Below are 14,862 nucleotides of genomic sequence, written 5' to 3'. Positions count from 1 at the left end.
GGAAGAGCTGTAAATACACCTCTCCACGCGACGTGGACTCGGGTCTCTGCTAGCCTCCCCGGCCCCGGGGAACAAACAACGGCAGGTGTCTCTTGTTCAGGGCTCTCTCTGCAGGGTGACACCCCGACTGCTTGTGCAGGTCCACCTGACCCCCAACCTTAGCGCCACAGGAGAGTGGAACGGGCAGTCGGCCTTTCTCCTGCACCCCTCCTGCCCACGTGACCAGAGGAGCAACGCAGGCATGGCTGGTTCGCTCAGCTGAGCCCCCAACCAGAGAGGGTCTCCCCCTCTGCTGTAGGAACAGAGTCCTCAGAACGGCCATAAGGAAGAGGTGCTGATAACATCTGTCAAGCAAACGCCCTATTTTACTAAAAATCCAAATAGAGGTCACATTTTACAAAACCGGCATCCACTGGGATCTCTCAGTCCCTTCCCTAAGCCAACAAAAGACAGGGGTTCTGAGGAAGAGTCCCCCTCCACACGCTAGGGCTGCCCCAGGTACCCCCTAGCCCAGTGCATGGAGGTGGGGTTAGCGGAACCCACGCCAGGATCCAGCCATCCTGGCTTAGGGACCTGCCAGGACCATGGACACGCTTGCTGCCCACAGCCCGAGCCCCAGCAGGAGGGGACCCGCAGAGGCTGCAGCCAGCCTCGCCCAGGGCCAGTGTCAGTGATGGCTGGGTGTCCGCTCTACCTCTTCATCCTCCAGGCAGTGCCGCGGGGGCCGGGCTTTGAAGAAGTCGGAGACGTAGCGGACCTAGCAGAGGAGAGGAAGGCAGGAGCTGACTGGGCGGGGGCAGGACGGGATGGGGCAGCACAGGGCAGGGAGGGGCAGTAGAGCCCAGGAGCTGAGGGGCACCGTGGCGGGGTCAATGAGGACAGCAGAGGGGGGGATCTTAGGGGAAAGATGGGAGGAGAGGGCTAGGGTCCTGGAGAGGCAGAGAGAGGGCAGCAGGGCCCCAGAGGGGGGTCTCTGGTCAGGGCAGGGGGTCAGGGCCCGGGAGCTCACAGTGAGGCCGGCCACCAGCGCCCCCTGCAGGAGGCCAACGAGAACATCACTCCAGTGGTGTTTGTAGTCAGACACACGGGTGTAGCCCACGTAAAGGGCAAAGGCCACCAGGAAAAACTGCACAGTGGGCCGCAGCAGCCGTGCCCACTTCCAGCACAGCCGGGCCTGCACGTAGAGCTGGGAGCCAAGAGCAGCCGTCAGCATGGGAGCCTGCCCGCCCACCCCCGCCGGACGCACAGACGGTGACACTGAGGCCAGGAGCCTGGAACCTGTAGGCCCAGGGCCTCCAGTTTTTATCAACAAGCCAGAGCCCATCCATCACCACCTCCACCCACCCCGCTTTACTGAGGCCCAGGGAAGGGCCTAGGCCACCGCTCCACAACAAGCGAGTCACAGAGAAACAAACTCACCGCCAAGAACATCATGCAGTACATTCCAAAGGAGGAGTGTCCAGAGTAGAAGGATAATCTGAGAAAGGAGAGCGCGGCAGGTTTCAGGAGGGCCCACACTCAGCGCCTCTGCCTTCAAACACCCCCGGCCCCGGTCCTATCCTGCCATGCCTCCCAGAGTCTGGGAAGATTTCAGGTAGAAACACGGCCACTGTTGGACACCATCAGTTCTTCCCTTTCCATTTCTCTGACAATGCGATAGGGTCTCGCGGTCTTTAAGGCCTCACCACAAAGATGCTGCAGGCCCTGAACACGGAACTGAGGTCAGACAACTGTGTCTAGCCAGCAGCTTCACTTTCACTGTGTTTCTTTTCAAGACCATTTTCCACCTGTGGTCACTGATACAAGGCTCACATTTCCTTTTTTTTTTTTTGCAGCACGCGGGCCTCTCACTGTTGTGGCCCCTCCCGTTGCGCAGCACAGGCTCCGGACGCGCAGGCTCAGCGGCCATGGCTCACAGGCCCAGCCGCTCCGCAGCACGTGGGATCTTTGCGGACCGGGGCACGAACCCGTGTCCCCTGCATCGGCAGGCGGACTCTCAACCACTGCGCCACCAGGGAAGCCCCACATTTTCTTTTTACATAATTTCAAGTTTTAACAAAGGACATCAACCGACAAGAGAAAAGATGGCAGATTAAGAGACTCCAAAGGTCCATCCCCCCACCCCGTAAAAGCAACTAAAAAACTGACAACAATGGTAAGAATCAGATCGGTGGTGGCCGTGGAGGGAGAACAGAGCTCACTTACAAAGAACTGAGATAGTTCGGTCCTGTCTGATGGCTCCCTGGATCACTGGTCGTAAATATTTACAGCAAATGTAATGGTCACCATTGCCTGGGGCAACGGATAGCAGTTGCAGCAGACAGACTCACCAAAAAGCTTGGGAGGAAAGGCCAGGGAATGAGAAGCTCTGGAGAATAAGGGCTGGGATTCCAGAGGCCAGGGCTGGGCCTCAGGGCTCAGGAAAGACCTGAGAAGGCCCTAAGCTCTCACCTCTGGTTGACCAAGCAAGAAGTAAGTAAAGGTTAAGGCAGAGTTGTCAGCTGACATGCCCCAACATAGCACACAAAGCCCGTCTGTAAAATGGAATTTTTTTTCCCCCGGTTCCAGGTATTTAAGGACATATCTGTCCAATCGTTAGCTGATCACTCAGCTAACAGCAGAACTTCACGGCCACTCCGACTCTACAAAGTTAGTTCACAACACTCACTAAGCAAACAACCAACAACTACAACAAACAGCAAAAACGAGCCCTGGGGAGAGTAGAATCTGATTTCCAGAGTTGCTACATTATAACATTGAAAATGCCCGGATTTCAACAACAACAACAAAATTATAAGGCATGCATGAAAAAATGCGGGAAGTACCTAGGGGGAAAAAAATCTATTACTAGAAGCTGTCCCTGAGGAAGCCCAGATGTTAGACTCACTAGATAAAGACTTTTAATCTGCCATTTAAAATATGTTCAGAGAGCTAAAGGGACTGTGAGAATGATGTCTCACCTAATAGAGAACACCAAAAAGAAACAGAAGTTATAAAAAGGAAACAAATAGAAATTGTGGAGTTCAAAACTATAGTATCTGAAATAAATCACCCGACGGGCTCAAAAGCAGATCTGAGCAGGCAGAAGTGTGTGTGGAGATAGGTCAATCGAGACTTTCGGTCTAAGGAACAAAAAAGAAGAATGAAGAAAAATGAATGAACCGCAGAGCCTTGTGGGACACCATCAAATGTACCAACATATATACATATAAGCGTCTCCAAAGGACAAGAGAGAAAGCGGCAGGAAGAATACTTGAAGAATATTTTCATCAAATGAAAAACATCACTCTACACGTCCAAAAAGCCCAATGAACTTCAGAGAGGATGAACTCAAAGAGAGCCACAAAGAGACACAGTATAATCAGGCCACCAAAAGACAGTCAAGGAGAAAAATCTTGAAAGCAGCAAGAGAAGGCATTCATTGTGTACGAGGAATCCTCAGTAAGATTAGTAGCTCATTTCTTATCAGAAACCATGGAGGCCAGAAGGATGACATACTCAAAAGTACTGAAAGGAAAAAAACGCCTGTGAATCACGAATTCTACATCTGGCAAAATGATCCTGTAAAAATAAAGGAGAAATCTAGACATTCCCAGATCAACAAGAACCAAGAAACTTCATAGCTCATACACCTACAAGCTCTACAAGAAATACTAAAGGGAGTCTTTCATGGAGGAATGAAGGATACTAGACAGTAACTCAAATCCACAAAAAAGCCCGTAAAAGTCACCAGTAAAAGTAAATACAAAACATAAACAGCAGTGTTAATGTATTTTGGTTTACAGTCCTGCTTTTCCCTACGTGATTAAAAAAAGAAAAAACAACTGCACATAACTAAACTTACTGGATCATTCCACAATAAATACAAACATCTCATCTTTATGCTGTACACCTGAAACTAACATAACGTTATATGGCAAATATAGCTCAATTTTTTAAAAACAGTAATTATAAATCTATGTTGATGAGCACACAATGTATAAAGGTATAATTTGTGACAATAACCTCGTAAGGGGGCGGGGGGGTGTGGAACTATATAGTTGCAAATTTTTTGCAGAGTAAATACCTATTAACAGAAAAAGCAGTAATGGAGAAATTGAAATACAAACAAAAAAGATACAATATACAGAAAACAAACAACAAGACAAAGAGCATTATATAGCGGGAAAAGGATCCATCCATTAAGAAGGTATAAAAATAACAATTACAAAGATATAAGCACCTAACAACAGAGCCCAAAATACAGGAGGCAAAAACTGACAAAAGCTTAAGATGGTTAAATTGGTGAATTTTATACTTTGTGAATTTTTATCTAATTTTTAAAGAAGGAAAATAAGGACATCAATTAAATGAAAAGTTTACCAGTAGAGATGGTGAGAGGACAGAGCAGCAGCGTGAGGATGGGGCCTGAAATTTAGGGGAGGTGGGTCACTCCTCCTGAAGCCTCCTGCTCTGCTCCAGGGCCCGACACGCCTGGCACCACCTCACCTCCCTGCCTGCAGGACACAGGCCCACGGGCACCTGCAGGCCTCGCTCCTGCCTGTTCTCTGCCCAGCGTGGAGCCCCTGTACCTTCTATACCTGACAACTCATCCCTCAATATCCAGCTCCCGAGGGCCCTTCTCCAGCCCCCACTCTCCTCCCCGGGTGGGGTGTCTGCGGCCCGGGCCCCCCGCGGCACCTACCTGGACTCGGTGACGTCAGCAGGCCTTCCCCTGCACACCTCCACCTGCACATACACGGAGCAGTTGACACGGCTCCAGTCAGGGTCACACACGGCCAGGAAGTTGGGCCGCAGCCGGCCGGTCATGTACTTGGCCAGGTCTGTCAGCGACTGGCTCACTGCAGCCCCGAACAGGAACGCCCCCAACACCTTGTAGAGGGCGGCCAGGTAGTTGTTGAAGTCGGAGCGGGAGTAGAGGCGGTCTGTGTACACCAGGTAGGCCTCCCCGGCCGACACCTGCGGGGAACAGCTGGGGACTTCAGGGCCGCTGAAGAAAGGGGTCAGGGTGCGCGGCCTCCCTACGGTCACTGGGGGGCTGGGAACTCCAAGGGGGCCCTCTTCCCCGCAGACACCACCCCGGGCAGGACTCGACCTGCTAACGCCCCAGCCCTCCGCCCTCCACACCCCTCCTGCCTTACAAGTATGACGGTGGTGGTGATGATGACCCCGGCCATGAGCCCGTGGGTGATGGTGTCTGGACGGTAGGGGTACCGGATGGAGTCATCTCCGCAGTAGAATCCTCGCTTGTACGGCGCGTGCACGAGCGTCAGGATGGCGGAAGGCAGAGAGGCTGGGGTTGGGGAGAGGAGGCCGGTAGCCACGAGGTTCTCTGAGCCCCAGGGCCACACGGACGAGCCTGCGCCGGCACCGAGCGCTTGGACGCCTGCCTCAGCCTCCCTCCGGGTCTCCTCACCTCCGAGCCCACCCGAGAGCTAGGAGGAGCTTTTCTCACAGCAAATGGGAGGTCACTGCCCCATTAAACCCCCTTGTGGTTCCCCGTCATCATCAGATAAACACCAACGTCCTGCCCAGGCCCAGTGTCCACCCCCCCAACGTCGCCCACCCTCTCCCCGCCTCGCTTCCCTCCAGCCTCCTCTCTGCCCTTTGCACGAAGCCAGCAGGCAGCCACCAGGGCCTCTGCTCACATCCTCCTCGTGGCCCAGAACATCTCGAACTCCCTTCCGTGCTCCTGGGAGCCCTCTCACGGCAGGAAACTTCCGTTCTTCATGGTTCTTGCCTGTGTGCAACTGTGCAATCACCGTGTGACACTCGAATGATTCCCCCGGCTACACACGGCGCTCCGTGAGCACCTGGGGTGGGGGCCGCGCCTGTCGTGGTCAAGGCTGAGTCCCTGGAGCCTACTGGGGCCTGGCCGAGGCCAGTGTTTAACAGGCATCTGTTAAAAGGAGGACACTCTGCTCCTTGTTCTAGGGCCGGCCAGAGAGATCAGGAACACACCTCATCCACGTGTTGTCCCTGAACCGGCCACACGGTGACCCGACAGGCCCGGCCCAGGCCCCGGGAGCTCAATCCAAAGGTGCTTTCAGGAGTCACAAGTCATGACCGGGCCCTGCCTGGCACGGCCGCAGCCCCGGAGTCCAGAGGCCCCGCCAGCCAACGGTGACCCAAGGGCGGCTGGGGCACAGGGCTCCCTGCTCCCCAGGGTGGGTGCACAGAGACAAACCCAGGCAGGGTGCCCTTTGGCCTTGGCAGGGCAGGTGACACGTGGAAAAGGGTGTGGCTCTGCTGGGGCCTGACGACCAGAGCAGGGGGAGGGCAGGGCCAACTCCTCCTTCCAAAGGCCAATTTCAAGGGCCTCCGGGACCACCGTGTGATGGTGCTGATGTAGGGAAAGACTCGGTGAAGAACACAGAGATCTGCCTCATGGAGCTGAGAGCAACTGGGAATAAAAATAATACGCACACGATGACCGGAATCGGGGAGGTGGCTGCGGCCTTCAGTAGGGTGTCGCGGAGGCCACACAGGGAAGGTGCCGTAAAGGAAGAAGTACAGGGGAGACCTGGGGAAGAACACCCCCCAGAGGGGTGGCCAGTGCCAAGGCCGGAGATGGGCCTGAGCCTGGAGAGCAGAGCGCTGGGGAGAGGGGCTCTGCGGCAGGGGCGGGGGTCTCAGGAGGGCTGCAGCAGAGGGAGGGAGAATGTTTCCAAAAGACCTCTCTGGCCAGGGTGGAGGCCTAGGAGGAGAGGCCGAGAAACCCCACAGCCTGGGCAGAGCAGGGGCTCCCATGGGGGCCCGGGCATCGAGTCAGCCCCCCAACTCCTGTCCCCAAGCCCCAGCCCTCCCCGCTGGAGATTCGGGCACCCCCGATCAGAACTGGAGCTGGGCTCTCCCGGGATTCAGGGCACAGAGCTCAGAGCACAGGAACAGAGCCTCCTTCTGCCTGGGCCGCACCAGCTCAGATGTCCCCACAGCAGACACCACCAGAGCCTCCCTGCCCTGGTGTCAACCCCTGGTGTTTTCCCCAGGGCCCTTGTCACCATCTAAGACTGAACTGTTTTGTGTCCTGAAGCTTCTAGGCTGGGAGCTGGCTCTGCCCGGGCCCCCAGCACCTGGCACATGGCAGCTGCACCCAACCCCCTTCCCCGCTGCTGTGTGACCTCCAGCGGTCACCTGAACATCTCTGGGTGGAAACTGGGGAGCATAACAGCACTCCCTTATAGGCTGATTGGAGAAAAAGGTTTAATTAATTGCAGGCTGCTTAGTGCCTGACATACAGTCAGTGCCACACAAATGTTTAAATAAATAAGTGCTCAGGAAACGATGCCCAGGGTTGGCAGACGGCCCCCGGGGACCTCCAGTTGCCACCTGGCGCATCCCAAAAGGGTCTCTTCTAGGACATGGGAGGAGAGCCTGGCCTCTGCCTGCAGTCAGGGCAGACCCCTCGGTCCCCAGCGGAGGAGCAGCAGCCTGACTGGGGGTAGGGCAGTTTAGGCTGGAGGGGCCCCTCCCTGCGCGGGGGGTAGAATTCCGGGGCCATTGTCCGCACAGCCCCGGAGCAAACACACAGCCTTTGTTTCCGGGACCCTGGAGGAGGGGCGGCGAGGGGGCCTCTGCCCCCAGCTTGGCCCGCAAACCCGCCCGACAGGTTTGGCCCGCGCCACCCCGAGGCCTCCAGTTCCACAACAGCCTGCGGCCCAGTCCTCCTCCTGGCTCTCCTGGGCCCGAGCGAGGAGGGCGACGGGGCGCGGGTTCGAATCCCACCACTGCCCGTGCGCCCCCGGCCAGGGCTCCGCCCTCCCAGACCCCACTGGACCAGCCGACCCAAGGTGCGGGGTGGAGGGCCTCCCGGGGCGACCCGCGGCCGCGCCCCCCGCCCGGCTCGCCCGAGCCCAGCCGACGCCCGCGTGAATCACCGCCCGGGCCGGGCCGGGCAGGGCGGGAGGGGAGGCATGGGGGGCCCCCGGCAGCGACTTCCTGCTGCCGCGGGCGGGGGACACCGACCCCCTCCGACCGGGGATGCGCGGGGGAAACTGAGGCCTGAGAGGGCGCGCGCGGGCGCCGGGGCACGCGGGGCGGGGGCGCGTTGCTCGATCCACGGCCCGAGGGTCCTCCCCCGGCTCCTCCCACCTCCAGGGGGCCTCCGAGAGATAGGGCCGCTGCAGCCCCCAGCCCGTCCTACAAAACTTTGCGGGGACCGGGGATGGGCCCGCCTGGGAAAGGGTCCTCACACACACACCCGGGTCCCCGCGGCTCTTACCGACCAGCACGCACAGCACGTCGAGCAGCACGAAGACCCACCTCCGCTCCATGCTGCCCGCGACCCCCGGCGCCCGTCCCAGCGCGTCCCGTCGCGTCCCAGACGGGCCGCGGGGTCACATGGCCGGGGAGCCTGGCCCAACCCGGGAGGGGCGGGCAGGGCAGGGGAGCGGAGGGAGGGGCGGAGCCTCCGAGGGGAGGGGGCGGACTCTGCCTCCGCCCCGCCCGAGGCGCGCGGGGAGGAGGGGCGTGGGGAGCGCGCGGGGATGGCAGGGGAACAGTGTCGGTACGAGACCCGCGGCAGGAGGGGCCGCGGGTCTCCGAGCTGGGGGAGGGGGGTCGTCGGTGCCCAGCATTTCCCCCGCCCCCCGCCGGGAGGCTGAGGCTCAGGGACGGCTAGTCCGGTGTCACCCCAGAGCGTCCGCGTCCGGCCGCATGCCCCGATCACCCACGGATTGGGTCGGCTGAGTCGGGGGTCAGGAGAAGGAACGAACAAACGAAGGAATGAGTGAGGGGTGAACGGAGAGGCCAGCAGGAAGGGGTGTGGAGGAGGACGGAGCTCGGGCACCCGCAGGCTGCGCCTCGGTTTCGTCTTTGGGGCACTGAGCTCCTGTGTGCCTGTCTGAATACGTCTGAATCAGGAAGTGCCTACAAATAGATGGGGGGTGTCACGGCTTAACTGCAGGGGTTTTTTTCTTTCCTCCTGATGCTTAAAATCCTTGCAGCCCTTCCATCCCTGGCATTGTTAAGAAAGTTCCTCAACGCCCACCCTGCTTGTGCCAGGCCCTTCTCCTGGGTGGCACACTTCCTACCCCCTTTTACAGGGAGCAAATCGTGCGGGCGGTAGGAACTTGCCCGCACGCTAGGAAGGGTAGGGTTAGGGTCTGTGCCCTGCACGCCCACCCGGTCCCGAGGCAGCCCTGAGCTGGGAGGCGCAGGAGGTCCACACACGCACCCGGGATCCTTGGGGCTGGAACCAAATGAGAGGCCTCGGGGCGTGTCACCACCTCCTGGAGAGCCCTGCCTGGACCTGGCGAGACACAAGGGAGGTTCTGCCACTCTCTCAAGGTCACACAGTGGCAAGAGGCAGGGCTGGCTGGGGTTTGAACCCAAGCAGCCTGGCCCCAGCCCCGCCCCCAAACCACGTTCACCGGCCCACCCCCTCCAACAATCTTAAAACAGAAAGATGTTTCCCGGCTTTATTTTAGAGATGCAGGAAGCCGCTTCCCCTGGCCCAAGGTCAAGCAGCTGAGACGTGAACTCAGAGTCCCTAACCCTGCTTTCTGGGAGGATGAACAGACGCCTGCACCGTGGGGGGAGTGAGGGTTGGGAGACAGCCAAGGTATTGTGGGGGGGGGTGACAAGGCACAGCTGATCTGTGGCTCCTCCACCATTGGCCAGACTGTGGGGTTGAGGGGGGTGTCTCTGGGCCGAGGCCCCTGAACCCCAGAACAACTTTCCCTAAGCAGGCCATCAGACACCGCCCCCCCCCCCACACACACACTCAAAATAACTCAGCCCACCCCCAGGACATAACAAGGTTCTGGATGGAAGCTGATGGACCTGGATCTCCCGCCTGCGGCGTGGCGGAGACAGTGCGGGAAGCACATCCCAGCAACCCCCCCTTTCCAGCCGCACACCCTGAGGAGTTGGGAAGGCACATCCTAAAAATGCGCTTCCTCCCTCACCCCCAGACTTCCTCCAAGGCGCCCAGAAGAATCAGATTACTTGCCCCGAAGATTTTTCTCTGTCTGAGCAGGGGTGGGGCTGTCGCCAGGGACCAGTTTCAGGCTCAGGGGGATCCAGCAGCCCTGGACTCCTTCCTGCCAGCGTGGCCCCGCCCCGGGAAGGCTCCGGCTCCGTCCACTGGGTCCTCCTGCTGTAATCACAGGGAGGGGTGGGCCCTGTCATTCATTCATCCCTTCATTCATTCATGCAACGGAATTATACGTGTGAAGGTACCTGGCATACGTGTTACGTGACTGTTAGCCGGCGTCATTATCATGGCACTTTCTTCACTTTAGCCTTGCGGCAATCGGGTGACTACTCCTCTCTGTGTAGTCTTGACACTTTCAGTTTAGGTAGGGAAGGTGCAACATGATACTGGCATCAATGAAATGTGGGCTTCTTTATTAAGCACCTACTGCGTGCCGGGCGGGGCCAGCCAAAGAGGAGTGTGGTGGGGCCCGGCCTGGGTGGAGACCGTGGGGTTGAACCCGGGAGGCTCCAGGGGAGGCTCCCGCGGGCAGAGACTGGGTGGGAAGGAGCATGGCCTGTTCCTGACGAGCCAGGAGACCAAGTGGCTGAAGGGAGAGCATGCGGCTGGAGCAGATGTGGCCACCACCACCACCCCCCCCGCCCAGCCCCGCTGACCTGTTTCACCCTGCCCTTAAAATACCTGGGCGGGATCAAGGTCAAAATGTGGTGAGGGCAGCAAGGATTAGGATGAGGGGTTAAAACTAGGGCTAGCTGGGGAATCCCCCGGGACCAGCAAGGCCCGCCCCACGGGGAGCCGGGCTTGGCGGCATGATGTAACTGAGCCCCTAGTTGGGGCCCGAGAGCCTCACCTGTCCTGGAGACCGGGCCTCCCCTTGTGCCTGGCGGTCACTGCTGCCCTGCTGCCGCCCCCCACCTGAGGGGCCCAGGCTTGTCTCAAGGAAGAGGTGCTGGGCATGGGCAGAAAGGTGCTGGCACACAGTAGGTGCCCCCTGAGTGCAGCCTGCAGCCCCGCCTCTCTCTGCACTTCTCGTGGGGCTCAGGCCACCCTGCAGTCAGCTCCTTGACACGGGCCTCCCTCCCTGCCGAGGGTCCCGGAGCCCAGGCTGTACCCCAGGTGGCTGTGCCAGGCGCGTCCAGGCAAGGAAGGCTAAGTGGGCAGTCGGCGCCTCAGTCTCTCTGCATGATGGGCACAGGCCAGCACCCGCCCGGGGGTCACAGTGAAGTGCTTGACCAGTGGCCTGCCCCGCTAGGAAGCACTAGACAAAATGGTGGAGGTGGGCACCTAAGGTGGGCTTCCGTCAGAACCCAGCGCCAATTCACCCAGAATCCCAGAACCGCGTTGCTCCCAGGACTCCGTCACCCCTCAAGGGCGCACTACCTTCCGGTCGGGGACAGGGTGACCTTCCCGGTTTAGCACTGAGTCCCCATTCGGGAGCCCGTCCAGTGACGTCGCCCCTCGTGCAGGGCACCCCAACCTCACGGTGCCCTCCCCACCCCTCCTGTGCTCTCAGACTGTATCTGCCGACCCCCGGCTTGAGCCCCAGGAGGCAGGACAGCACAGACCCGGTGCTCAGTCACTGCTTCTGAATGAGGGTGAGCCTATGAGCAACGAACAGCCCAGGGGCCAGAGCCCGAACTCTCGCAGGATCACAGCCGTGCGAGACAGTCACAGAGCCATCTTCACGAGACTGGTCTCCACCTGCTTCTCAAGAAACGAGGGAAGACAGGGCAGGTCACACCATCGAGCATGCCGTCAAGCTCCCACCGCACCCCTCCGCCCCTGCCCGCAAAGCCATGGGCCCGGGTCCTTCAGGCTGGTCATGACTGACGAGAAAAAGCGACACGGGCGGCACAGGAGGGCCAGGGAGTCCTCCAAACCTCAGAGGCCAAGAACCCCTTTTCCGTGACCCCACCGCTGTCCTGTGTGTCGCCCAGTAGGGACAGCCCACCGGAGCAGGGGCTGAGTTCACTTCCCAAGTGCTCACCATGGAGCTCGATCCCAAGTCTCTGAGCAAGAGCTGCGGCTCCAACTACGGGGGGGTGGGGGCTGTGTGAGCAGGCATTGGACCCCCGCAGACGCCTCCACGCTCCCGCTCCGCAGCCACCACTGCCCACCCTCCAATTCTGCTTCGGCGGGGAGGGCCAAGCCCCACCCACTGGACCCTCGAGATAGGGAGGCACTACAGGCTCCAGTCAGCCCCCAGACTGGTGGGACGGGAGCGGCCTCTGCTGGACAAAGCCACAGCCCAGCCCCAACCTCTGGACATTCGCCGGGCGTCCGATGTGCCAGGCGCCCAGGCCCCATATCCTTACAGCAGCCCAGCAACAGGGCTGCCAGATTCAACGAGGACACGCACAGGACTCCATTAAACTTGAATCCCAGATAAGCGACACATCACTTGTTACCGTAAGTATGTCCCAAATGTTATATGGGATATACTTACACTGAAATATCTGTCTACCTGGGATTCAAATCTAACTGGGTGCCCAGTATTTCATCTGGCAGCCCCATCCCAGAACCACAAGCCAAGAAAACAAGAACTGTAGGGACAGAAGCATTGGCTAAACAGTGGGGTCGGGTCTGGACAGCCCAGTCCCACTCCAGAGCCCAGGGTCCTGGGCCAGGGAGGCTGAGGCCCCAGCCCAGGACTGTCAGCTTGGGGCCACCTCCTCCGTCCCCCTCCCAACCCCGGGAGCTGCCTGTGGGTTCAGCCTCCAGTATGGCCCTGGCTCATGCCAGCCTCCTTCAGCAGAGGGGCTGGAATCAGGGTCACCTGATTCCATGCCATGGAATCCTGGCACGTCCCCTGGGAAGGCCCCTCAAACCAAGCACCCGGTATGGTTAGAACGCAGGTCATAAAAGAGCTCTACTCCCCCCTGTGTAGAGTGGAGAAAACCGTGGACAACCTGGGAAACAGTAATAGTAAAAGTACAACGACACTTCTCTTTGTAAGAAGCCCATCCCAGAGGCTGTGCAGGTGTCCCCTACCACTGGGGACGGAACGGGGGACCTGGGTGTGGCGCGGTGCAGCTGGCGACTCTGCCCTCGGGTCTGGGATGGCAACAAGTGGACCTGCAGGCAGGCAGGGCCTGGCTCACCACCAAGACCCCTGAACCAGAGGTGGACGGCACGTCGCCTCCCGCTCCACTTTCAGGGCCTCTTTGTACACGTCCAGCGATAACGAACAGTACAGAAGGTTCCTGGTCAGCAGACAATGCCCCTGAGGGGAGCAACGGTCACTCTGCACCAGCTCAGGAGCCTCGGAGGCCCCTGCTACCTTGCAAGCAGATTTCCAGTCCCCGGGCCTAGAGGGACAGCCTCCTTCGCCTGGCCCTCCACTGCCCCATGGCCCCACTGCTGACGCCACTCCCGTGGGCCCAGCTGCCACCCTTCCTGCCCATGTGCTCGGTGCTCCCGTCGCTCCCCCCCACCCGGAACGCCGGCCCCTCCCCGGGAGGCCTGTCCGACCACGTGAGGGGAGGAGGTGGCCCCCGCCCAGCCAATCTGAAGACCCCTCCTGCCCAGCCAGAGTTACTAGTGCGGTTATGGGTACAAGACCCAGAAACAAGGCTCACCCAACCTTCTGCAGGGACCACAGACTGAGGGTGGCCACCTTGGTCACCACAAGGGGCCATGTGCCCGGGCACAACAGTTAAGAGGAAGCAGAAAGAAGAGAAGCAGTAAACACCGCGCTGACACCAATGCTCGACTCCTGAACACACTCCCGTCCACAGGCAGCCCTGGACGGCGCCACGAGCGGGACTCCCGTAGCCTCGCGCCAGGCACTAACATTCTGAAAACCAAGGCAGACAGGCACCAACGCGGTTATGGCCAGGAAGGCCCACAAAGCAGCAGCCACGGCCACAGGGAGGCCGGGCAGGGCACTGGCAAGATATGGGCCGACACTGAGCAAGAGACTCCTTTAAAACAACCACAAGAATGGGACACGCTGGGACCCATAAGCATGGGAAAACAGTTAAGAGATGTGTGTCCAGGAATAGCCCAGACGGTGAACTATCCAAAAGTTTAAAGTAACTGTTATAAAAAGGATAAAGAATGTACAAGAAAAAAACTGGAGAATTTCAGCAAAAATATAGAAAAAAACAACTGCAAATACTAGAATCAAAATATACAGCGTAGGCGTCCCAGATGCAGTGGGACGGGCCAGGTGGCAGCCTGGAGCAGTGGAAGGAGGGATAGGGAGCAAGGACGGGTCCAGATGCACAGGGAGGACAGGACGACACATGCAGAGTCCGCAGATGACGACAGGGGACTGCTGAGTAACCAGGGACCCAGGAGCAGAGCCCAGAAGGGGCAGCAGAAATACCTGACACATGACAGCCAGGAAGCCCCCCAGCGATGAAAGGCATCAACCCTCAGGTCCAAGGAGCTCCATGTAGGAAACACCAGGCACAACACATCCAAACATACAGAGAAAATCACAGTAGGAAAAAGAAGACATCGTATTTAGGGAACACAAGTGAAAATGCCAAATTTCTCGTCAGAAACAAGAGAACCCAGGAATAAATGGAACATCTTAAAAATGCCGAAAGAAAAAAAGGAAACCTAGAATCTTATACCAAGTTAAAAAGAAAAACAGTCCTTGAAAAACCAAGGAGGGGTACGGACATTTTCAGCCAACGAGCGCGAAGAGCACACTGTGCAGACTCACTTCCTGCCTCAGGAGGGTGAGCCTGCCTTTGGGGGCCGTGGGAAGCGCCTGTTGGGACGGTCCCGACAGCCCCAAGCGCTGCGGGGCCGGGCAGCCTCAGGCAGGGGCGCACGGAGGGGCAGCCACCCTGGAGGTTCTCACAAAAGCACAGGGGAACCACCACGCGGTCCAGCTCCCGGGTGTTCACCAAACACACACCTGCACATGGGGGCTTACGGGCGCTGCGTCCACCGCCACCACATCGAGGACA

General features: G+C 58.8%; 1 protein-coding gene across 1 annotated transcript; it reads right to left on the bottom strand.

The window, feature by feature from the left end:
- Positions 1-347: 347 nt before the first annotated feature.
- On the bottom strand, positions 348-8,378 carry PLPP2 (phospholipid phosphatase 2). The gene is given in 7 exon segments (XM_067734600.1): positions 348-676; positions 679-757; positions 1,010-1,186; positions 1,420-1,477; positions 4,685-4,959; positions 5,142-5,293; positions 8,222-8,378. Coding segments are annotated over 7 exon segments (1,035 nt in total). The 5' UTR covers positions 8,274-8,378; the 3' UTR covers positions 348-434.
- Positions 8,379-14,862: the final 6,484 nt, after the last annotated feature.

The sequence above is a fragment of the Pseudorca crassidens genome, chromosome 3 (genome assembly GCF_039906515.1).
Source record: "Pseudorca crassidens isolate mPseCra1 chromosome 3, mPseCra1.hap1, whole genome shotgun sequence".
Lineage (NCBI taxonomy): Eukaryota > Metazoa > Chordata > Mammalia > Artiodactyla > Delphinidae > Pseudorca > Pseudorca crassidens.
Note: the sequence above shows the minus strand (reverse complement) of the source record. Positions and strands in the feature narration are given on the sequence as shown.